At 38.1% G+C, this 25,750-nt stretch overlaps 1 protein-coding gene across 7 annotated transcripts in view; it reads left to right on the forward strand.

The window, feature by feature from the left end:
* Positions 1-25,750, forward strand: part of ANKS1B (ankyrin repeat and sterile alpha motif domain containing 1B) — a 448,976-nt gene that overhangs the window by 255,243 nt on the left and 167,983 nt on the right. For all 7 annotated transcript variants that reach the window (XM_042467953.1, XM_042467951.1, XM_042467950.1 and 4 more), the window contains exons 16-17: positions 169-267; positions 19,480-19,632. In XM_042467953.1, the coding sequence (XP_042323887.1) occupies positions 169-267; positions 19,480-19,632 (252 nt within the window). The remainder of the gene's footprint in view (positions 1-168; positions 268-19,479; positions 19,633-25,750) is intronic.

A 25,750-nucleotide genomic window follows, 5' to 3' on the forward strand; every position in this document is an offset into this window, starting at 1 on the left:
GAATGATTTGTGAATATCTGAAATACGAAGTACTGTCTATGGTATCTATATATCTACATACATAGGAAATAACAAAAGTGCTACATATCTAGTAGTGATGTTTTAAGTTTCACATTTGGTTTGTCGAATTAAGGAAAGTACTAAAGCAATATCATTACATTGTTTTAGGGAAGCAATGTTATGGAGGACCAAGATCTCTTGGAAATTGGAATACTTAATTCTGGACACAGACAAAGAATTCTACAGGCAATTCAGCTCCTTCCAAAGGTACACTGTTTTAAGACAAGAGCTCTCTCTTTTTCTCTCTCTTCATATATTGTACATATACAAAATCCTAATGTTATTCTTTTGGGCATTACTACTTTCCAGCATGATTTTTACTCCCTTTCAAATACATAATGTATAATTCATAGCAGTGCCCTTTTCTAGCAACATTCTACATAAGTGGAGAAACAGCAGCAAAATACAAAACTCTTAGGGAAAACTTTCAAAAATGAGTAATATGGTAAAGAAATTTCTGATGCTGTTTTCAGGATTTTCAGATGATTGGTGTTTTTTCTTAAGCCAACAGATTGTGTTCGTATAATGTATAACTCGTCTTTGCTTATGTACTTCATAGTATGATCAAATCTGTTTATTATCCTATTGGTATAACCCAAAGAACCTCTCAGTTTGGGGATCTATATTATTTTGTCAACATAGGTTTCACTTCCTAATGGGGGGAGTTTGTAATTTTTATTTTATTTTTTTACAATGATACTATTCAAAAATGAGCCCTGTCTAATGACATTAAATAAAAGCTAAGTGTTTTTTTAGCAGTTGTCATGAACAGGAATTTCGACATCACCAACAAAGCACATATTTTTATAACTGTATTTTTTATGTTACATTACTTAATGTGTAGATAACATGCACAAGTAGCTGGTGGCACAAACAGACAAGTACCTAGTCTATTTGAACCACTAGGTTATAGTGGATTCCAGAGTGTGATGGAAAAGCCCTTTATAGACATAACTTTACTGTAGTGGTCAAGCATTATGCTGTATATTATCCTATTTCAACGTACTGATCATATATTATAGTGACGATTGTAAAACGTAATATTGTTTATTTGTTTTGTTTTTTGCTTGATTTTATAGCATTTCTTTTAACATTGCAATGTCGTAAATGGCTTGGGATTGTAAATGGGATTTTTAGAACTCTAGTTTGCCATCAGAGAAGGCTGCAAATTTGGATATTCAGGCAGGGCTCTGAAGGGGATAGATGAGGCCCTCACAGAGCAAGAGGTCTCCTCTGTTCCTTGTACTCTCTGCCCAAAAACTGTCATTCTCCTCACCTGAGTTCCCCACAGGAAGAGAACCAGGAAAGGACCCCCAAAATCATGCCTGCCTTGCCCCCTGTAAACCTCGTTAGTGGCCTTTTATATAACACTTATTTGTATAGTGGAAGACTCTAGGAAAGGTCCATGGACCAGCAGATTTCAAAATATTTACTGACCATCCTTTCATTTGCAGTTTTGTTATTTGAATATTCATGGGAGGACTATATCAAATATAAATAAATATCTAGTGCTGAAAAGCTGCTTGCCTTAAAGATGCATTATTTTTGAAGTGTTAACCTATTCTGCTGATGAATTCTAAAAGAAATTAATTGCAGGAAGAGAGTCCTGTTTATGGCTCTAGATTCAATTAACACTGACTATTAACTGTCATCGTGGTAGATTTCAAAGACATAGCCATGTTATTCTGGATCAGTATGCAAAGGGTTCTTCAAGCACTTTGAGACTAACAGAAAGAAAGAAGTTGGTAGCATAAGCTTTCATAGACTTAAGTCTGTTTTCTCAGATAAATCGAGTGAAGTGCTTGCCATATTAAAGTGCCATGCATGTGCTCATGGCAGTACCATTAACTTTAAAGTATATGTTATTCCCAAAAGTGAAGTAGTTGTATGTGAGAAAGAAGTGACAAACCTTGATGGCAGTCCATCTGAGACCTCAGAACAATGGACACTGAACAACAAAACACTACATAGGAAGATTGGAAAGAGAAAGATCAGAATTGGAATACAGCACACCCTTCCCTTACACGGGGGATTCGTTCCAGACCACCACTCCTGCATTAGGGAAATTCTGCAAATGCTCAAGCCTCACTGAAAACAATGGGGCTCATACATGTGGTGCATGCGCCATTCCCTTTTCCAGCGCACGGCTTTCAGCGTAAGCTGAAAGCCATATATAGTGTACCCGCGTATAACACAGACGCACTGTATATCCACAACCTCCAGTCATGGGTTGTACAGAGATGCTGGTTTCCTGGCACACTACCCATATTATAACACTAGTTAACAGCCCAGCCTCATGGGCTCTTTTGGCCAGTTCATCACATCTCCTTTCTGCTTCCCATCTAGCATCACAATACATTTTGATAACTCCCACCACCATTCATATAATTAACTACTCACCTTGGCTTTAGACAACATCCTTTCTCCTGCATTTGACCCCTTCCAACAACCACTGAACCTCATCAGCTCAACATCATACCTATAAGTTTACATTTCTATTCACACACACAGTCTGCTTATAAAGGTCTGTTCCTTGGCACTTTACTCCATGCATCTGAGAAAGTTGACTTAAATCTCATTTAATCTCATTTAATCTCGAGTTTCTACAAGATCTCTTTGCATATTACCTGTCATGTAAGGCTGAGTCAGTCTTTGCCAAAAGTGAATCTCAAAAACATATTTCAGTAACATTTTTGCCACCGCACCCATTATTGCTGGTCATGTATTTTCTCTTAACTTTCTGTTTTACCAATAAAATACCATTCTTGCCTAAAGGTCTTCTAGATTAGCATGCTAATACACACTCAAAACCACCCAATGGAAATTTAAAACCAGTTTATTAACCCAATGGTAACAAGAAGAACTGGAAGGACACCATGTTCAGAGAGACTGAATTGTCTGGTCTTGCCTCAAGAAAACGTCCACTGAAACCAGCCCTACTGTAGAATCTACAGTCCAAAACACACTGCAGAAATAATCCAGTTCGACACTGCTTTAACTGCCCTGGCTCAATGCTAGAGAATCCTGGGAACTATAGTTTATTGTGGCACCAGAGCTCTCTGACAGAGAAGGCTAAACGTCTCACAAAACTACCGTTTCCAGAATTCCTTAGCATTGAGCCAAAGCAGTTAAAGCAGTCTCAAACTGGATTATTTCTGCAGGTTGTTTTGGACCTACCCTGAAGAAATATGTAGCTACTGTGTAGATAAGGCTGGTAGCAGCTAAAATAACACTGATATTTGGTCAAGAAAGGCAAAAAGAACTAATTTAGAAAGGAATTAGGAAGATGTGGTTCTCAAATTTTCATATTTTAAATTGCACAGGTTACTCTGTTAGATAGCTTGGGTATTATAATTACTAAAACAGAAAGGCCCGTTTCAAAGAAAGATATTTATTTGTTTTCAGATTTGTTGTGTTTTGCATTAACAATAAGTTATAAGGATGTGAAAAAACTGTAGTAGTTTTGTTGGGAGTAAATATATCCAAACCAAAAAGTAAGTGCATAATTGTATTAATACTGCTAAGCATAAATTTTGCTAGCATGAAAATTTTAAAACACTAAGGCTATAAATGTTTAAAATTGCAGTAGTATTAGTGCAATTTTCAAATTTTAGTTTTTTGCCTAGAATACCTGTGTCTGACCTAGAATATATGTATGGCACACTGATCTGAAACAAAGGCTAGTCGGTTTGAGCAAGACTTGACATTCAAAAAATGTGTGTAGGAAGTGATTGTACAATCTCAGTGTGTCAACAGAGTGTGAAAACTACTTTGTTTTTATATCAAGATACCTTCCCTAATTAGAGAGGTAAACAAGGGAGAGAGGTAAGCAACATAAGGGAATTCTACATTAAGGAATAAGAAGAAATGGTGTCACCACAATAGGTCAAGAAGAATACCTTCAGCCTGGATTTCAAGTGAAAACAGTCAGGAGATTATGAAGCTAAAGTGGGCACAAGAAATGCTGGAAAGGACTAACAGCTTGAAGTCCGCCTGGAAGAGAAGAGGAAAACTGAGAAGAACACTTATAATCTAGAGAATGGGTGCTGAGAAAACATGCTGAAGATGCATTAAGAAGGAAACTCAGGAGGAACACAAAGCCATAATGCCCAACATGGTTCATCTTGTCCCACCCTATCAGAGCAGTGGCAGGGTTTACATTTGAAGAAAACAGCATACAGTTGTTTGTAGAAACTTGATGAGGAGCATTTGGTTTGGACTCAGATTTGTAGGGATATAAATTAATGATATGAAGAGTTAAAACTTGAGGAGGCCAAAGACTATGAACAGTATAACACCTGGAGTGAGGAAGAGGTTTAGGACTGGGGAGTTCTATAGGTTGCTTTTTATACTTAATTTTGAACCTTGGAAAATATGTATTAAATGTTTCAACCAAAGAAGCAGTGCTTGTATCATGAAACTGGAACAACTTTATATTAGTTTCCTGGAAGATTATAAGCGCATATGATAGCAAAACTAAACACAATTGCTCAAATTGACACTGTTTGGACTATTATCTCTCTCAATACATATGGCCATTGATTTTGGGGAATTGTTCCCTTGATCCATTCACAACTGGGAAATAAACTCAGGGGTTACTTCTGTACTTTTCCCTGCTAAATTTCCCTGGATTTTCAGGTTTAGAATTAAGGGTTCTTCTGCATGGTCCTGGTACCTTACACAAATGGGTTTTGAACCTGCACAGACAGTGCATTCAGAAACTTCTAGAGCTAACTAGCTTGGCCATTATTCTCTGCCCCCACCCCATACTGCACATTTCTGAATGTTGTTTAATTTCAGAATGAATTTTGCACAATTAATCAACATCAAAAAGCTAAGGAGACTTTTTTTAAAGACAGATCCATAACACTTATCTTCTCAGAAATTTACAGGTACCATGCCTCGGGGCTCCACACTCAAGCATTCACCAGGAACCTGAATTTCCCTGCAGCAAGGACAACGTACCCTGCTCAGGTAAGCAAGGAAGAGGGAGTCACTAAGGAAAAAGGAAAAACATACTTCTGAAACCTAAATGTCCTCTTTCCTTTTATTCCAAAAAACCCCGGAGCATTCAAACACCACTGGTCACAGACTGTCTCCCATTCATTATGATATTACTTTAGTTGCTTCTCAATTCTCCCTACATGTTGCTATCCATAGATCATAGGAAACTATTCCTTGTGTAGAAAGGAGGGACTACAGTCCCCCAAATTCAAGCAAGATTCCACAGTGCACTTGTGGAAGCAAACATTTTTGGTGAACTTTAGATATACTATTCCAGTATTTGTTGTTAGTAACCAAAGACTCATTACCCATTTTTTTTCCTTGCAGGATATATGCCAAGGACAAGAATAAAGAAGTGGAGACACAGTTCAACTCTCTTGAATGTATGGATGGACATTTTTTCCAATAACAGCACATATAATGGAAGAAAACCTAGAGTATTTTATTCACTCAGTATGGATTATTATTTAGATTACTTCAAGCCTGCACTCCAGTCCAGTTTTGCAGCCAAAATTGCCTTGTTTAGACTATTGGATTGCCTCCACCAAGGACTGCAACCCCATGGTTTCTCCTAGACCTTACAATACCACATTCTGTGGTGTTCTTCTCAAGTGACTGAAAGGTAAGGGGTTGTGGGTTACTCTTATTTCAGTGTTTCTGTATCTTTGATCAGTCTCGGAAAGTGATACTGGCAGTTCTACGTGATGGCATGACACAAACCCACTCCTTTGAACATGCAGTTCTCCCTCTCATTCCCCTCTCATACAGCCATGTACCAAAACACAAAATATATTAATTTCTCTCTGGATTATTTGTTCCTGTAAATACACTGCTTTCTCTTTACCCACTTGAGACTTCCCCAATTCCTTCTGTTGTTCCCTAATACCCTTCTAATCCAAACCACTTTAGCTTTTGTTTTTGTTTGTTTGCTTCCTCACAGGAGTATAGCAAATGGCTGGGGAAAGTAATCATCCTCTGATAGTCAGAGGCCTTACTGTTCCTTTCCCTGTTGAGCTGCAATGAGCATCAAAAGAAATATCCAGTGATACTGTAGTGTTCATGGACATTGTTTTGATGACTTGGTTTCATAAATCCACTGAGTGAGATTTCACCCAGAGGTTTGGGCTGATGTAAAAAATGCTCATCCTTTCATGTCATCACAGTAACCATTTCTGGCCTTGGTTTTCCATGTCCTGTTTATTTACCATGATGGATACTGCCCCACTGTCTCTGTAATGTTAATATACAGACTATAAATTTTTAAAAAATGGTTAAAAATGTTGTGGCCAGATAATAATTTGGAACACAAGAAATCTGAGCATACTACTGTAATCTAGTTTCTAGACTCAATTTAAAATATTTCTTTTAGCCTTTAAAGCCCTAACAGTTTGAGGGACATCTCAGGAAATATCTTCTCTAATGTGCCAGTTCAAGTGAACATCCAAACAGCTCTCCTTATGATCTTGATTCTTGCCATTATATGAGACTTAGGCTGCATCTATACTGCAGAATTAATGCAGTTTGATGTTGCTTTAACTGTCATGGCACAATGCTATGGAATTCTGGGATTTGTAGTTTTGGGAGCTATTGAGCCTTCATTGTCAGCTCCTGTGCCACAACAAACTACAAATCCCAGGAATCCATAGCATTGCAGCATGGTAGTTTAATGTAGTGTCAAATTGCATTATTTCTGCAGTGCAGATGCAGCCTAAATGTGTAGATATCTGTGATAGAGACTTTTCAGTCGTGACAGAGCAGTTATGGAAGTAAAACTCTCTGAAGATCCATTGGGCACCTTCTCTTGTAGCAAATCAGACACTTGTTGAAGCTTAATAAATGAAGATAAATATTACAGTCCACATCTGACAAAGTGGATTGTACACCATGAAGGCTTGTGCTATAATAAATCTATCAGCTTTAAAGGTGTAATTTGGCTCCTTTTAGTTTTATTGAAAACTTGTTTTGTTTCTGCATGCCTTTGGTCTTCTACCATCATACTACGCTTAGCTTTTTTTTCCCCTTCCACCTGCCATTTCTAATTTCTTTTGGGGGAGGTTCTTCTTATTTAGTTTTTTAAAATTCTGTTTTGTCTTTTAAGTCAGTCCAAAGAAGTCTTACAGTACATTTTTTAAAAGCAGAATAATAATAGAATCCATAGTGTGTAATAAGATTGGCACCAGGTGAAATTATACTTACCTAGGAGGCATAAAAATCAGTAAAAAGTTTCATAGGATTAAGAAATTTAGGCCACAAGACATCTTTAAAAGGCCATAAAGACTTCAAAAAATGGGGAACAAGTGAAATTTGTTGTTGTGTCTTCAAGTCATTTCTGTCTTATGGCAACCCTAAGGTCATTCCTTAAGGCCCAGGGTGGGTTGTATCTGTGTAGGCTGTCCTTCAAATAAACTGTTCCTAGATGGTTCACATCTTAAAGATGACTCCCATCACTTTACGCTGAGCATTAAAATGAATGATTAACCACTGCAACTGATATAAATTCAGTGTAACAAGATCAAACTACATAGTCCCTGCAAGCATTCTGCACTGGTGATGTTGTTTTCTGATGACTGGGTATATTTTCTATTTCAGGTGTTCTGTTGTAACCCCATTACCAGCTTTTACCCAAGTTAGAAAACAGGATAAAGTAATAAAATACAAGCTAATATAATGATCACCTGCCACTGGATCTGTTTGTTGGAACTGCTGCCTGTTATTCATCATCATGTAATATTCCTCTTGTGTCTCCACAGGGAAGTGGCAACCTTTCCACATGCTTAGCCAATGCCATGAAGACCACAAATGAAGTCTACAGCTCTACTAACATAAGAAACCAGCTTTGCTTACCTGAGACTGCTTACTATCTTCAGCTTCTCTGGCCTCTTTTAACTTTCCAGAGTACATGAGTGATAAGACAGTGGTTCAAGTCTGCCCAGTATGCAACTGGTGTTCTATGCAGCTCTCTTCAGTATGGAACTATGGTGACTGGGAAAGACTGTACCTGTTAATGTTTGACATTCAGCTTCCAGAGGCACAAGATCTTGCAAGCTCAAAGTCAATGGCAACCTCATTTATTTTTGTGATGTTCTTATAACTTCTTCTACAATTCATTAAAGCTATGGCTGTTTCTAGATTGTCTCTGTTTTTATGAAGCCAAATGAGATATCACTATAATGGGACATCGAGGGGGTATGAGCTATTGCACACCACCAGCTGTCGAGGGTGTTCATCTTGCTCATGGCTCTGCTAAAGTAGTATTAGAAAGACTGAGGGGGCAGTCTGAGGAATTAAACATTTTCCTGATCTTCCACCCCTTACTCATTGAGTGATGACACTGTGTTTGGTTGCAACAAATATTGGCTGGGAACACTGACAGTTATCAACATGAACATGCATGGTATGACTGGAGGGGGATGAGTGAATTTGCCAAAATTATAAAGGCAATGTGGATTATGACTGTAGTAAGTCTGGGTCTTTTGGTCCATGGGCTAATCACACCTATTGACTCTCATGCTGAATTTCTGAATGCCTACATGGTGTATCTCTTAATACATGCTGCCTCAGAGTCTGTAGACAACTATCATACCTGAAATTTCTTGTTTTCTGTCCTTTCTCAAAAAGCTAATGTTCTACATCAGGGGAGTGTAACTACCTGAGGTCTGTGGGACACAAATGTATTCCCATTTCTTGAAGGACAACACTCTCCATCATTCTCCATCGTACTCTTCAAGGTTCATGGTGGGCAATTTCACCTTTTTTGTTTTGTTTTGTGTATGTCTGTGTGGTTTTATTTTATTTTATTTTTTGTTGTTTCTTGCACTTTCCAGGCTAGGACTTTGTCAAATTAGGATGTAAAGTGGAAATCACATCTGCTTTTAGCCCTCCACTCCAAGCCTAAAACAGCTGGGGGCCATCTCCTCATGGAGGATATGGGGACATTTTGGGGAGAAGGATGTGTGGTTGGGGAGTTCAGAATGGCCTTTGGAGCCACACTTTCCTCCCTCTAGCTCTAAATATACGTCTTTGGCACAAGGTTATTTGGCTTATAGCACTCAGACTTGAGGGAAAAGAATAAAGGTAAGGCAAGACTTTTGTCTCTACAAGATTTACCAGGTCTTCCTTCTGTGATGAGAAGAACTTTGATCTGTGTGGAACTGGGGGCTTGAATTATAATCCTGATACCTCCCCCACATTCCATAGGAAATGGTTGTTGCCAGGAGGGCCACTAATTGCCTCCTGGCCAACCTCTGAGCTCTCCAGGACAATCTGCTGCGAGATGTATTTGATGGCAAGTTGTGCTTTCCATATAAATGGTATGCATACTGCCATTGGACAATATGAGGTTGTATAGCCCTCTTTGTGTGTGGATTGCCTTTTTGGTATTTCCTTTTATGTAAGCCACCTTGGAATTTTCTGTTGAAATATGGTACAGAAATCTTGATGGTGATAATAATAACACATGGTATGCCTATATTGTCAGTACACAGTGTTGCACTTGGCGGATGGCAGTACAGTTGTCAGAAATCTTGCCCAAGAGTCTGATGAAGTTGCTATATTAGCTTCTTTTTGGGGCGGGGGGAGGAGACTGATGTATTTTGCTGCTGGCTGTAATGCAGATTGAGCATAGGACTGCAACTATGTTAACTACCAGTATTCACTATGCTCTAGTGAGATTTAGGGACTATACCATTGCTCTATAGGATACTTTTAGGTAGATATGTGTAAATCAGCTCTCTTTTCTAAAAGGACTGCATTGCAAAAGAAATGCTCTCACCTGCTCACTACAACAACATACCATAAGATGTGGATATAAGTCTGGGGACAAGACCATTCTAACTTCAGATGCTGACTCTTTCTCCAAGGGATTTGCTCTGGCCAAACTATTGCAGGGCTTAACATTTTCACTTAAAACATGGGGAGTTCATTCATTTGCATATTTTTAAATACAATGCTCTCTCAGTAGTGTACCTTTGCATTCTACATTATAGGATAATCTCTTCCATAAAGAATCAACAGACAAAAATCTGACATCAGAAAGGCAATGCTAAATGATAACAGCTTAAATACTGTTATTTATTAATGGAAGTACACGACATATAAAAGCCACTGTTATTGCCCATAGGTTTCTGTGCTATTTATGGGTAAATCCAATTGGGAGAATGCCAAATAATAGGTAAATTATTTTCTCCATACTGAGGACTGTGGTCTGAGCTGGCCTTGCTCCTTCTGCACCATCCCTAAATGGGATGAATTTAACTGCAGCCTTAGAGGAACAGACTTCATTACAGCTGAGTCACAAACCAGCTTTAGTATCAGGGAAGGGGGGCAGTGACAAGTCATAATCTTGAGTCCACAGCTCCCTTGGTCTCCCCATAATTCTCATATCTGAGGGGGTGGGGCTCAGTGGAAGAGGCTTTGCCTGTGATCCTACAGCCAAAATAGGCCTGCCCAGTTACCCCAAATTTGGCTTTCAAGCTGCAGAGTGTCTATATTGATGCATTACACTCTTGGGAGTTTTCCATCTTTTGCAGCAAAAAGAATTCTCAGGACAACTTTTAAAGTTTCAGTATCCTTAAAAATCTAAATGCTTAACTTAAATCCTAGAGAAGGGAAATTTACAGTGTGTGCATGTTAAACCTAATTCTTTCCCTTGTTCCTACTGTTCAGGATACTGTAGCATATCAATAACCTGCCCATACCCTCCAACTGTCCTGATTAGGCAGAGACAGTCCTGTTTAATCTTCTGTTCCACTGTTTCAGCTGCATTTAAATTTCTCAGGAGATTATCGCACTTACTAAAAACCCAACTGCTTGCCAACGGATATAGTTGGGTTGTGGGTTGCTACTGGGTATTATGAGACTTAATTTGCCACCGACTTCAGAGACCGCTTTTCCAGAACGGGAGCCTTTGTCTTGGAAAAACGGCCTCCGAAGCGCACCTGGGATGCAGCCAGGTTGCAATTGCCTGGCGGAATCGGTGGCAAATTAAGTTTGATAATACGCAGTAGCAACCCACAACCCAGCTGTATCCCATTGTGGGGCAGTCAGGTTTTAGTAAGTGCGATAATGTCCTGGGTTTCTCTCTCTTTCTACTACTTTTTGTCCTCAGCTTACTTATGTTTGTGCAAATTGAGATCAAAATTGAGTGCAAAAATAGTTTGCCCTCAGTTAATTCAGCAGGGAAGAGGGAAGAAGAGGAGGTGGAATTTTGCCCTTCCTCATGGCTCAGGCAAAAGCAAACTACTGCTCCCTCTCACAGCTTGTGTATTCTTTCCCATTAATAATTTTTATCATCTTGACCACATTGATTTTGCTTGGTCACATGAGTCCCAATTTTCATCTGTGAAATGTTGGAAGGTGTGTAGAGACCAAGTCCCCACGCACTCCCCACATTTTGTCCAACTGATATTCAGCTGTGCTCGATATTACATGACTCTTGCGGGTGGCAATTACTTTCAGTTCCTGTCAAGACATTCTAGGAGGTGTCTCTTAGGGCCCATACAGACCAGTACTTTGTACTGGCCTATGGGCGGAGTCAGGGTGCAGCATCCTCATGCTGGATGCCGTAACTCCACTGCCGTGGTGCCATTTTGGTGAACGGTGGTCCACGTAGCGTGCGCCATCATGATGCACCTCCGGCGCTACATCCGCATAATGCAACGCCAAAAGGGCATCCATTGGAGGGCACAAAAAGGAGCTACTTTTTGCACACTCCAGAGGCTGTATCAGGGCTGCAGCATGAGGTTGCCACAGCCCCAGTCCAGCAGTCTGGAGAGCCCCTTAATTTGCAAGATAATTTTTAACAGCACACCTGAGGAGTATGCTGAGTAGGATCCTCCACCCACCAATTTCCTGGGCTTACCATTTGTGTGTGTGTGTGTGTGTGTGTGTGTGTCAAGTGAAAGTATAGCAAAGTACCCTAATGATATGAACAGGATACCAACTTGCCAAAATATGAATTGCCTTTATAAGCGTTGGTACATCTATTGCCTTCTCAAAGAAGAAACACATAGTATCTTCTGAATAAATCTGTTCTAGTAGACATACTGTTTCCTATTAGATGCACTCTACTTAATTGCTTTATGATTTGTTCTAATTTTCCAAGGGGATCAAGAAAACCTCCTGGTATTCTTCTCAAATATAATAGCCATATGTTTGGAGATTTGCCCAGTGAGTTCATTCAGAATCACTGAATTGTTGTCATCATGCTCTGCTAGATTAGATTTAGATTGTGGTGATATTTGTCAAGCTGCTTGATCATTGCACATCCTCCTCTCGGGCAATGTCATTTATACCACTGTTGACCTCCTTTTGTGAAAGCTGAAGCTGATATCACTCAGCCTGTTCTGCATCATTTGTAAGTTAGTGCAATATTCTGAAGGATCATGAAGCAGAAAGTTTGCTAAAGATAGACAGATCTGAGATCTAGTCAGTCTATTTGTACAGGACAAACTGGGAATGTGGTGTAGACCTCCTTGTGTTCTGTTGCAAATATTTCTCTCTCTCTCTCTCTCTCTCTCTCTCTCTCTCTCTCTCTGTTGCTCTCTTGCTGTGTGTGTGTGTGTGTGTGTGTGTTCCTGATGTGGTGAACATCTTTACTTATGTAGCCATAATTGTGTCATCTCTGCAACAGAGAGAATGTATCCAGAAGGTCAGGTCTGCAGAAATATAAATGATTTGGGTGGAAAATGAACTAGCATAAACAGCCAAGAACAGGTTCATTGAGGACTTGGGGTGAGCTGACCAAACATTGGGAGAAGGAAATGGAAAACTGAGTGAAGGTGGGAATAAAATGGAGTATTCTAATTGAAGGTGTGAATTTATTGTGTGCGTGTGTGTACATGCACGCATCTTCAAGTCACCTGTTGGCGTACAATGCCACCATTAATTTCATAGGGTTTTCTTAGGCAAGGAATACACAAAGGTGATTTTTCATTGCCTTCTTTTGAAATATAGTATAGCCTGCAGCACTTGGTATTCCTTGGTGGTCCCCCCTTGAAGTATCATACAGGCCTGACCATACTTAACTTCCAAGATCCGATGGGATCTAGTGTCTTCAAGGTATGAATTTAACAAAAGTATTTGCTCTAACATCCCTTGCTAATTTTACGTGTCTCTTTTTCTATTTTCATGGTAAAACAATATTCTTGGTAAAACAATATAGTCTACCTGTCATACTGCTTCCTTTATACTTCCTTTGCACTTTCTTCATAGCTGTGTACAGTTGTATTTTACCTTGTAAAACTGTCATTACTTGTGATTTGACAGATACATACACAACTGCCTGTAAAAAGACATGAATCCATAAGTTTGCTACTTTAATTTTCATGTAAAATGTTTACATTTGCTCCTGGCCTTTCTGGCAAACAAGCAGATGTAAACCCTGAGCCATGCTTTTAAAATGGAAGATTTCAGCTTCATATAACGTTTTATCATGTCATTTAAGTGTTGCATACAAAACTATTTCTATTCATTTTGAGAAAAGATGAAAAATCAGACAAAGATGAAGATAAACTAAGTATCTACCAGAAATCTGGTGACAACACTGTATGTTTTGAAGAACACTACTGTCATTTGGAAAAAAAATCACAAAGAATCACAAAGACTCATCCTGTTGAATTGACTTTCATTAGATTATAAAGTAGAAAATAATTAAACTGGTCAGGACTTCAGCTCAGCAATTCATACTTTCAAAATTACAGTCACTAGTTGCAAACAAATACTATCTTTGGGTTTATCTACAATGACCAAAAAATAAGCCTCATCTCACATTTTCCTGTTCCACAATAACTCCGGAACAACCTCAGTCTAACCAGCCACAAATTTCCTCGACAAACTCACTTCACTTTGTTATTTTTTGCCTTCCCAACATGCATCAACCTATCAACCAATAGTTGTTATTGTTTGTCTCTCAGTGTAGACCACCTTGCATTCTGATTGGAGGTTTCCCCATCCAGTTCCCTTTCCCTCGTTGCTGTTCCTGTCAGTAATGAGGGAATTTTAAATGTATGCATGGAACAGAGAAAGAAGAAATATTATTTTATTTACAGTCGGTACTTCGTATCCGTGGAGGTTCCATTCCACACCTTCACTTGTGGATGGCAAATTCCATGAGAACCCAAGTCCTGTTCTTACTCAAGTACTTGCGATATTCTCCTCAGTAGTAGTGCAACGTGTGCATCTCCATATTGGCGCAGCTGCATGGTGTGGGTCCATCCGTGGATGTTCCAACATGCTGATGGCAAGCCTGTGGGCAGGAAGAGCCAGCTGTATCTTTTACTTATGAAGATGGTCAGCCATGTGATCAGCAGTGAGGGTTTAAATTGCTCTACTCTCTCTCTTCCTTCCCCCACTTCAGTGTCACATTTGTTTTTACTCTTTTTATTCTTTTTTCCATCTGACCTCTCCGCACCTGATTATCTTTGTTTTTACTTCATTGAATGGAGCAAGTGTATTTCCTCTTGTCTCCCTCTGATTGTCTCCCCATCAGCATTGAGACATCTTTTATTTAACTGCAGAGTAACAAGTAAGTGAGTGAGCCACTGAATGAATGATGGGAAGAATCACTGCCTTATTCACTTGCTGATTCGCTCATGAGGAGATCTCCATGTCTTCATTCTCTGCAGTTAAATAAAAGGTGACCCAAGGCTTATGGAGAGGAGATCTCATCCTCATTCACTAACCAGCTTGCTTACTCTTTTGGAGATCTCCATATCTACATTCCCTACAGTTAAATAAAAAGCCACACAAGACTGGTGTGTGTGTGTGGGGGGGGGGGGATATACATGCTCCATTCACTGCAATAAAAAACAAAAACACAACACTGATTGGGGGGAGTATTAAACCAGGGAGAAGTAAAAACTAACATGACACTTAGATGGAAGGGAGGAAGATGGAGAAGGTAGCCCAATCTAACCCCTCACCACTGATCCCATGGCTGAACATACACTGAAGTTAAAAAAGAATGGCCAGTCCCACCCACCAAAAACTCTCGCCCTTATCTCCATGCTGATGCTGCTTCACACATAGGATTATCTGGATTATTAAGGATATTTTGGGGTAAAAGGTGAGTTTCTAAAAATTGGACTAATGCCTTCTGGACTTCATTTTCTCCAAAATCCCTGACACTTCCCTGCAAATTCTTAAGAATGTCCTGTGAACCGATCATAGTGACAATGGGGTGAATACAGATTTGTTTTGTTTTTTGCAGTGTATACTTCCTTTCTTCATCTTATATAGCAGTCAAAGTGGAAAATAGTCAGATGCAAAATGCAGTGAGTTTTGCTGAAATTATAAACACTTTTTATAAACTGGGGATTCTTTGCTAATGCAGTGGATTAGCATTAGTAGTATTCGTATATGGATTAGCAGTATTCATATATTAAAAAAGTAATGATAATTAATTAAAAAACCAGTTTTTAAAGCTATCAGAAAATGTTGTCAGCTGAGTTTCAAGCTTTGCTGGCAAACACTGTATCCTGATTAAAGATGAGGCAACACCTTGTAAAGACAAACCTACATTGATTTCTAATCCAGTTTATAGAATGAAATCATTAATATTTTGTTTCTTCTCATTACTTTTTACACTAAAACTGTGGGCTACTGCAATACAACTGAATGTTACATCCCAAAAAATGTGACATTTAAGAACGTTGCATATAAAATGATATAGTCCTAACTTCGGAATATCCATAGCAATCACTGCAGAAACTATTCTCATTATTAAACTAGAACTTATTTGGGTCTTGGACATGCATTGGTAACTTCCTGATAAGACTACTGCAATACACTCTACCTATGGCTGCCCTTGAAGATGACTTGGAAGCTAGTATAAAACACAGCAGCTAGACTGCTGACCAGAATGCCACATAGAAACACTGTAATATCAATTTTGAAGGAATTGCATTGACTACCAACATACATCTGGTCTGAATTCAAGGTGTTTGCAATGACATTCAAAGCTCTAAACAACCCGGGGCTTCAATATTTGAAGGAATGTCTCTCTGGCCTGAGGTCTGTTGGAGGGCCCTTACTCTAGGTCTCTTCAGTCAAAGTAATACACTTGAGGGGTCTTCTCTATTGTGGTGACAAGTTAATATACTGTGGGTGAGATTCTTTGTTCTGGCGGTCTTCTCTGTTGTGGCTTCTCCATTGTGGAAAACACTTTCCTTAGAGGTCATATTGGCATCAATACTGTTGACATTCTGGTGACAAGCAAAAACATGTTTATTTACTAAAGCTTTGGGGGCTTGACTGATTTCATCCCGATTTGCACATGAGTATTTTAAACTATTTTCAAACCATTAATGGTTTCGTCTGTTTTTAGCCTTTACATTAGTCTTATTGTTTTAAATTATTTTAAACTGTTCCAATTCATTTTATTGTAAGCTGTCCTGAGATCCTCAGATAAAGGGTGGGGTATATAAAATGATAAAAACAAATATATAAGAAAATCTCATTGTGTTAAATTTTTTAGTGTAGTTACTTCATATTTTCTGAATGTGCTTTTCTAGGGGTATTATGTTAAAGTTATTAGAGAAAACCAGGGATACATTAAATGTGGCTGAATAGACTATCAATAAATTTCTGCTTTAAATCATGTCTATGATTCTTCCAACCTATACAGACAATTCTATAGTTAAGGACAATATCCTCCTGTATAAACCTACTAAACTGTGAGATCTTTAGAGGAAGCCCTTTGCTCAGTCCTGCCACCCTCACAGACACATCCAGAGGGCAACTGGGAGTCACCTTCTCTATGGTTTCTTCCAAATAAGAATGAACTAGAATGCCTCCATTCTTGTTGTCTTGCAGCTGACATGTGAAGAGTTGTTGTTGTCAGGCATTGATGAACTGGGCTTTACTGTTTTTATATCTTGCAGTTTTAGTGAAAGTGCTTTAAACAGCTATAAATTCTGTAGGTGTTTTAATTGCATTTTAACAACAAATTTTAAAGTATTATTCTCTCTGTCTGTTTTAATGTTTGTGAGTTCTGAGGGATATCGGCTCAGATGCATTTAGGGTGTAACCCTATACCGTTTATTTAGGAATAAGATGCATTGATGAACTCAATGAGATTTGCCTCTGAAATTAGTTATATATTGTTGATGTACATATTACTAATCTCAAAGGTAAATCTTACTTGAATTCACTACATCTTATTCCTAAATAAACTGGCATAGAGTTATAGCCTAAATGCATCTGAGTTCATATCCTTTCCTTCAGAACTCACAAACATTAATACAGATAGAGACAATAATAGATTAAAAATGATTAACAGCAACAATATATTACGAATCTCAGTTATTAACAACAACAACATATTACTAATCTTAGGGGTAAATCTCACAGAGTTTGATGCATTTTATTCCTATGTAAACTATCATAGGGTTACAGTGTAAATGCATTTGAGCTGAAGGAGAGAAATGAATGGGACTCATGCCTTTACAAAACAGGGCAAGAAACTGTGGTTTAGGGATGGGGATCATGCTGCCTCCTGGAGGTTGGACTGGTGTTCCCACCATTCTTTACCACTGTCTATGCTGGCTAGGTTTGCTGGGACTTGCAGTCCAGTGACATCTGGAGGTCCATCGTTTCTAATCCTTATCTATTATTCATTCTTTTTGCAGCAGCAAGGGATGAATACCCAATGTGATCCTATACAGGTCTACCCAGAAGAAAATTCTATTGTGTTTAGGGGGGTTACTCCCAGATCAGAATGTATAGGATTCTAATCCACACACTTGAGAGTCTGTGCATTGAACAGAATAATTACTTCAGAGTAGAGATAAGATTGCATCAAAAGTCTAAAATTACTAAAAATTATGAATTCTGTTATGTTCCTTGATAAGTTTCTACAGAACACAGAAGTTTAAAGAAAACCAGTAATCTATTTATCATGGTTATGTTGACATTTCAGAAAAACTGCAGAGCTAAACTGACTCTAAATACTTTACTGTTAACTTCAATTCAATGTTGTTGAAAGGCACATTCATCTAGGCAATCCTTATGTTTAAGAACAATGGGAAATCACGATTTAACTTGGAAATAAAAAGCACAGTTGCTGCAATCCTAGATAAACTGACAAAACTGAGCTTTTCTTCAGGTCAACATGGCATAATATTTCCTGCAGCAGTGCACAAAAGTGTTCTGCTATGGGCAATCAGTGTTATATGAAAATGAGAGTATATAAAGTGAATGTTCTTGGGATTTGTTGCTTTTTACAGTATTTATGGTGTAAATGAGGTACTGTATTTTCTGGCGTATAAGACGACTGGGCGTATAAGACGACTGGGCGTATAAGACGACCCCCAACTTTTCCAGTTAAAATATAGAGTTTGGGATATACTCACCGTATAAGACTACCCCTCTTCCAAAGCACACCAAATAAAAATTAAGAAACATCAGATTTGATTTCAATATGGTAATTTTAGTTCAAATGCTTATGACATGCAGGTACTTAGCAGGAAAACTTGTTGTATACAAAGCCTGCTTGGATTGGTCAGCTCTCCCTGCCTGCCCAGCCCTCTCTGACTCCAAGATTTTCTTCTACCGTACTTGTACAGCGCTGCCTTTGCTGCTTTCATACGGTCACCACATACGGAGAGTATGCGGCCGCAGCTGTTTTTGAGCTCCCCTCACCATATGCGGCAACCACAGATTCTCCAGTCTGGCTTAGGAGTTTCAGCCCTATAAGACGACACCCAGCGTATAAGATGACCCCTGACTTTTGAAAAAAATTTCCTGGGTTAAAAAGTAGTCTTATACGCCAGAAAATACAGTATTTCCAAAAGATTAGTACCCATGGATCATCAAATTTAGGTTAGGGGGAATATTTACACCTTCTTTATTTTAGTTGCAAGTGTTTTGTTTTTTTTAAAAAAACACTTTTCAGCTGTTGGGTTGAAATCCACTGGGGATTTGTTCCAGGAGCTTCCATGGATATCAAAATCCGTGGATACTCAAGTCCTATTAAATATAATGAGGTGATGTATTATTATTATTATTATTATTATTATTATTATTATTATTATTAGAGTGGCTCCTTGGAATCTATTGGGGCTTGGTTCCAGGAGCCCCCATAGATGTCAAAATCCATGGAGAAAAATGGTGTCCTTTATATACAGTGTAAATGCTGTAGTAAAATGGTGTCCCTTATATACAATGGCAAAATGAAAAACTGAAAAAATGTACTGTGAAAAGTGATAAAACCTAGAACTACCCATGGATGTTGTCAAAGAAATTTAAATCTAGAAATGTTGCTAAAAAAAGAATTGCATCCTGATTTCTGTTGTGCTTCCATATCTCAACCTTTATTCTGTGAAAGGGTCTTGGGGTTCTCATATTTCTTCTTGTCCTGTTACAATGCCAGTATTAAATCATTCAAGGTAACAACTTAATTGGCTTTTCTTCCCCCAGATGAAACAGACTGGCAATGATGGCTACAATCCCACCTCTGTAGCAGAATGGCTAGATTCTCTGGAACTGGGAGACTACATCAAACCTTTTTTGATAACTGGCTATACGTCAATGGACCTTGTGAAAAAAATCTGGGATATTGAACTAATTAATGTAAGTCAATCCATTTTGTCTTTTAATTACCTGTCAGTTTTAATGCCAGCATATGTTAAAGGTGTCTATATGTATTTTAATATACCCACTAACTTACTTATAATTAGAAAATGATTGATGCTGAAACCTGCTACATGTCCTAGGCAGACCTGCTGGGATTCGTCTAGTAGTATAAGCCTTCTAACTCACTTATCTTTGACCTTCCACATGCAAATCAATTTAGAGAAGTGTTGCAACATTGTCTTCTTAGAGCATCTCATTGTCGATTTTTTTAAAAAATGAAAGGAAACTGAAAGTATAACTAAGACTTCAACATGTGTAAATATTTGAACACATAATACTTACTTTTTTGTTTTTTATACCATAGAGATATTTCAGAACATATTAATTTATAGTTATTAGCATGCTATTCAGTCTTTCTCCTTACATTTTTATAAATTATTAAGTATGTGGTTAACTTCACACTTATATAATCATAATTTACATTAACAAACCTGCAGCTTAAGAACTATATACAAATGAAGTAGTTTAGTGAAATGCATCATGTTTTTACTTGGACGTAGATAGGAAATTTCAAAAATTGTATTTTAGAAAAAAGACCATACTGACTTATTAAGCTGCAAATTTTTAAGATGTTTAATAAAAGTCTTACTTTGGTCTTTGATTCATACAAAACATTTACTTTTAAACCAAAGGTGTCCTCTTCTCCATTTAAAAACAAAACAAAACAGAGTCACATATGAGGTTGTGGACTGGATTCTGAATTCAATCTCACTGGCACTGGTTGACGTTTTTTAAAAAGGCTACAGAAGAATCTCAGGAAATACTTTTCTAAACATCTTTAGAGGCAGAGCTGCATTTTGTCTCATTGGTGATTAGTCTTTTTTTATAGCAGTAAGGCTTGCTGGCTTTCGGGTGGAATGTGAATACGTTCCTGTCATCCTTTTAAAACTCTAGTATTTGTTTCTCTTCCTGACATTCAGAAATTCTGTCTTTTGTGTGATATGAATAATATTCTGTGCTATTTGAGTATGTTCTCTTATTTTTTTTAATAAATAAATTCATTAATTTTTAAACAAATACAGTCACAAAATGAGCATATAAGAAAACAATAAGGTAGTTGGGGCTGTCACTATTTGAGGACAAACAATCATAAGAACTGGAGAAATTCATTAATTTAATAAATTATGACTTGTAGTTGAGGAGGAGGAACACAAATGAGACAATAATGGGCGACTCTTTTTCATAGAAGACATATGTGCTATCTATATGTTTCTCAAGGAACATAGAGGTCATTTCCTCCATAAGAGCTATGCATCACCTTTAATGTTGCAAATTCCTACGGATTTAATTCCTCTCTTTTTACTCGAACTGCTGGCTATGCCATTTTATGTCATAGAGTCCTAAGAGTAGGACAAAAAAGCTCTCCAAAAAAAAGCAGTTAGATAATTGTTCCTTACAGATTAGCTCTTCTGTTGCAATGAGAGAAAGACAAGCACCTAAGAGAAAGATAAAAGCAAGAGACTTCAGCTGTTATTGCTCTCTTAATCACTTTAACTTAGTAGTTAAAAAGCTAAGAATTAGTGTATTTTTTTCAATTACTTCAGGTGCAAAGTGACACAGAATGGTGCTGAGAGTGATTCCCATAGACAGATGTGTACTTCTAAAAATATTTAATTAGAATTAGTCATTCACATTTTAGTCATCCACGTAATTTATTCCACAAGGATCTGTGATCAGTTCTGTTCATAAGATTGTCTTAGAGAATCATTAAGTGCTTTATAGTTACAGTTCTAGCTGCCTAGTGGAGGTGGTACAAAGGAGGGCATCATTGACATTATACATTGTAGAGTTTTACCTAAACTGTAGTGCCATATAGTCTTTGAAACTTTCTGAATTTCGACTACTGAGTCAATTTATCCACAGGCCAGTCTAAGTACTGTACTTTAGCCCTCATAAACATAGAAGCCATCCCCTGATGAAATGCAAGAGTGTAGTCTCTCCTGGAAGCACTAAGTCCCCTCTATTCTTTCATCCATCCATCTTTCAGTGGGAACACAAACAGTTATACCTCCTGCAATTTTGCAAGTTCTTTGGCATTGTTTCCCTTTGTTCGCCCTTTAGATCCTTTGTTACATGCCCTTATGTTTGACCCTCGACTTATCCATGGGTTATATCAAAATCTTTAATTTTGGCCCCAAAACATGCCCTCGACTTATACATGAGATCGACTTATAGTCGAGTATATACGGTAGCTTGTGTGTACTGCATTAAAGTGCATTAAAGTGCTGACAGACTGTATCACTGGTAATTAATTCTTTCAGGCTGAAAGATATTGCAGCAGGATCCAACAGTGTAGTTTCAGTGAGAAAACTAGTTTCATAAGTGAAGCTAGGTGGAGATGATTCCCCTTTTCTCCATATATCTTCAGAACGTGATCCAGAAAATTGGGAAGCCTCAAGATAAAATTTTTGGGCAGTACAGAGGATGGAAGGGAGGAGAAAGTCCCACTGAAAATTCACCAGGAGTACAAGGGAAGGTGCATCTGGGTTTCCTCAGCAGAAGAACTGTTCTTATCAGGTGAACATCACCACTGAATTTTGCCCTATCTCAACAGAAAGAGAAACAAAAGGGATAGATGGTACATAAGAAAGAGGAAGATAACTATTTTTCTACTTAATGTTACATATTTCAGTATTAAGTTGAAATCTTAAAAATAACTGTATGGGTTTCTCTGCTTGTTCTCCTCCACCTATAAGCCACCTTTTAGAATATTATTTTTAACTGCCCTTGAGCAGGCCCAAACTTATGGCAACCCTATAGATGAGACATCTCAAAGCACCACCCATTCCCTACTGCTCCGTTCAGTTCATGTAGATTCATGCCTGGTATCTCTCTGATTGAGTCTATCCATCTGGTGTGTGGTCTACCTCTCTTTCTACTGCCCTCCACCTTTCAAAACATTAATGTCTTTTTGAGTGAATCATGCTTTCTCATGATGTTTCATCATCTTGGCTCCCAAGGGGATTTCTGTTTTGATGTGTTCAAGGGCCCATTTGTTTGCATTTTTGGCTGTCCATGGTATCCTCAGCACTCTTCTCCAGCAGCACATCTCAAAGAGTTAATTTTCATCTTATCCATTTCCTTCACTGCCCAGCTCTCATATACATACACGGTGATGGGGAATACTGTAGCTTGGATGATTCTGACTTTAGCGCTCGGTTGTATGTCTTTACACTTTAGGAACTAGTTCCTTCATAGCTGCCGTTCCATAGTCTTCTTCTTATTTCTTGGCTGCAGTCACCATTCTGATTGATGTTTGATCCTAGGTGCAAGAATTCTTTAACAATTTCAGTTTCTTCATTGCCTAGGTTGAATGTATGTATTTCTTCTGAGGTCATTGTTAGAATTATTCTGTGGTCATTTTAGAATATTGTAGGCTTTACTATCTTGTATATTCAACCATACAGTATTAACACTAGAATGTAATATCACTCATATTGATTAGCTTGTCGTTTGTGAAATAAACATTATTGTGGACATGTTTCTTTTCTTTGTAAACTGGCTCTATAAATTATATTTTGGTCAGAACCACTTATTTATTTATTATTAGGGCTTTATTATTTTGAACCAGGACAACTTTAATCACAGGTGAATCCTAAATGAAACAAAACCAGGAAACCTATCAGTTGAATTTCCTACTTCATATTACTAAACAACGCTGGACAGAATCCTAGCATTTGGGAGAAGGGAATGCATATAGTCTACAATCCTTTACTCAAGAAGGACTTGGTCTAGATTGCAAGCGCATTACTTTGAGCAGCTTGCCCATGCCGTCTTCTAGGAGAGAGAGACCCTTGTACAGGAAAGTCTTTTAAGAACTGTAATTTCAGAGGCAGAAAGAAAGGTCCTACCCTGTGTGAAATGCTCTGGCATGTTAGAGAGCTCCTTGGTTCTTACTGGCATTTTTTCATGCACACATAAAGAGAGCCCCCATTGGCTTGTAATAACTAGACTCACAAACAGACTGCACTTGGATGCAATGTTAAACTATGATTTATTATTACATGAATGGGCTTCAGGCTTGTGTGTCTTTCCCTCTCTTCTAACATAACCATGGTAACAAGACACTTTTGCTTTCATCTTCAGTTAACTGCATCTCAGCATTATATTCAAACTCTAAATGATGTCTAATGTTAGCATTTAAAAAAACAGCCAGCTAAGATTTTGATTAACCTAAGATTTCAATTTAGCTTGTTTCAATAAACCCTATTGAAGACTAACACGTTTTACCCAGTTTTGAATGCAATACTACATTAACATTAGTTTAAAATGGAAGTGAGAACTTGATTTCCTTCTCATGGATGCACATAAACAGGAAGGAAGGAAGGAAGGAATATAATGCTGAGATGCAGTAAACTGAAGATGAAAGAAAAAGTGTCTTGTTACCATGTTTTTTAAAATGTTTTTTAATAAATTTATGTAAATAAACCACTACTTTAAAACAATTTCAAAAAATACAGCACCCTCATCAAAGGATCCTACTGCAATAGTCTGTTAACAACCAAAGGCCTATCTAAATGAATTGCCTGTTGGTGGAAAGAGAGCAAATAGGGGAATAACTTAGGGGCAAAACCGACGGTCCTGAAGTGACGACGTGATGCCAGCGCTTTGATTGCAAGATTGGGACCACAACAACTGTACACTGTAGCCTTGATCTGGCATTTTTCCAGCCCAAAAAAGAAGCGGCAAAATGCTGCTCCTTTTTGGGTGGGAAAAAAGCTGTCTTTTATGTTGTGGCAGCAGCTTTTCCCCATTTCTGCAACACAGTGCATGTAAATGCTGTGCCACAAAAACACTGTGACACCGCCCTCTCTGTGAGCAGCGGAGCAGCATGATGCCAACTTGGGGACGCCATTGGAATGTCCGACGTGCATACACCATGCCCCCCATGCCATCCGGAAGCCAGGTCTTTATGCCGGGCTGCTTTCTCCCTTAGTTTTCCATGAAAGGAATTCCATAGTCTGAAAGGCCATTTCCCAAGTCTCTCTTCCAACTTTATGCTTTTGGGAAGCCCTCACCAGGCATGCCTTTGACAGTAGTGGGACTGACAAAAAGATTGTTACTGAGAATCTTAAAACCTAAGCAGGCTCATATAGGGAGATAGTAGTAGTTCAGACAGTCTGAACCTGACACTGCATCCCAAGATTAGGGAGCAGTGTCTAAAACCTACCTGTTACCCATTTATACTCAATATATGCGCAGTGCAGATCAGGCATGTAGAAACATAAGGAGTTTAATAAAATATTTAACTAAATTTAGCTAAAGTATATCTGTCAGTACAGTACTCCAAAGTATGTGTGTGCACCAGATCCTGCACTTTATTGTGAATCAACAGAATCTAGGCTTGAGACAGGAACAGTTTTTTTTTCCTTTCACCATAAGAAAGCTTTTCATAATTTCTGCAACTATACTTTCATATACCAAAGTAATAATTAAGCCAAAGTCACAGCTCCATGATATTTGAACAGGCTATATATTTTCTTTCTTCTTGCCCACTAATCCCTTTTAAAACATAAAAGACTCTCCAAGGATAAGCTCTGAATTATTGCTTCCCGTTTTTATGGGAAGTATACATAGATTTAATTTCTTTCATTCAAGACTTCTATTTTGGTTCTTCGGAGTGTTATAATGGTTTAATAATTTAAGGGAATAGCTACTGAATTGCCTTTAACGATATCCATATCTTTAAACTGAAGCTGGTATTTTCTGTTTCTTTCATTTGCACACTTCCCTTTTCCTCTCTTTGCTCAAGTCCAAGCCTATTACTGCTCTACTTCAAACACCTTAATTTTAAAGACAGATAACTGTAAGAAGATACTGGAAGTGACTAAGATAGTTCACCCAGTTAATAGTTCATGCACAGTGCATTCAAACAGCAAAAAAATGTATTATGTAAAATTTCCTAAGATACTAAGCTGGACAGTGTTCATTCCCTGGCAGCTGACAGCTTTCCTTTCAGTGTGGAATCTATTCTGGATTTTAGCCTGAACTTTAAAGGAGCTATACATTGTGCTGAGCCCTACAAAAATAGGGGCTTAGCAGCTTGCATACCTCT

This window comes from Sceloporus undulatus, chromosome 5, assembly GCF_019175285.1.
Source record: "Sceloporus undulatus isolate JIND9_A2432 ecotype Alabama chromosome 5, SceUnd_v1.1, whole genome shotgun sequence".
In the NCBI taxonomy this organism is placed as follows: Eukaryota; Metazoa; Chordata; class Lepidosauria; order Squamata; family Phrynosomatidae; genus Sceloporus; species Sceloporus undulatus.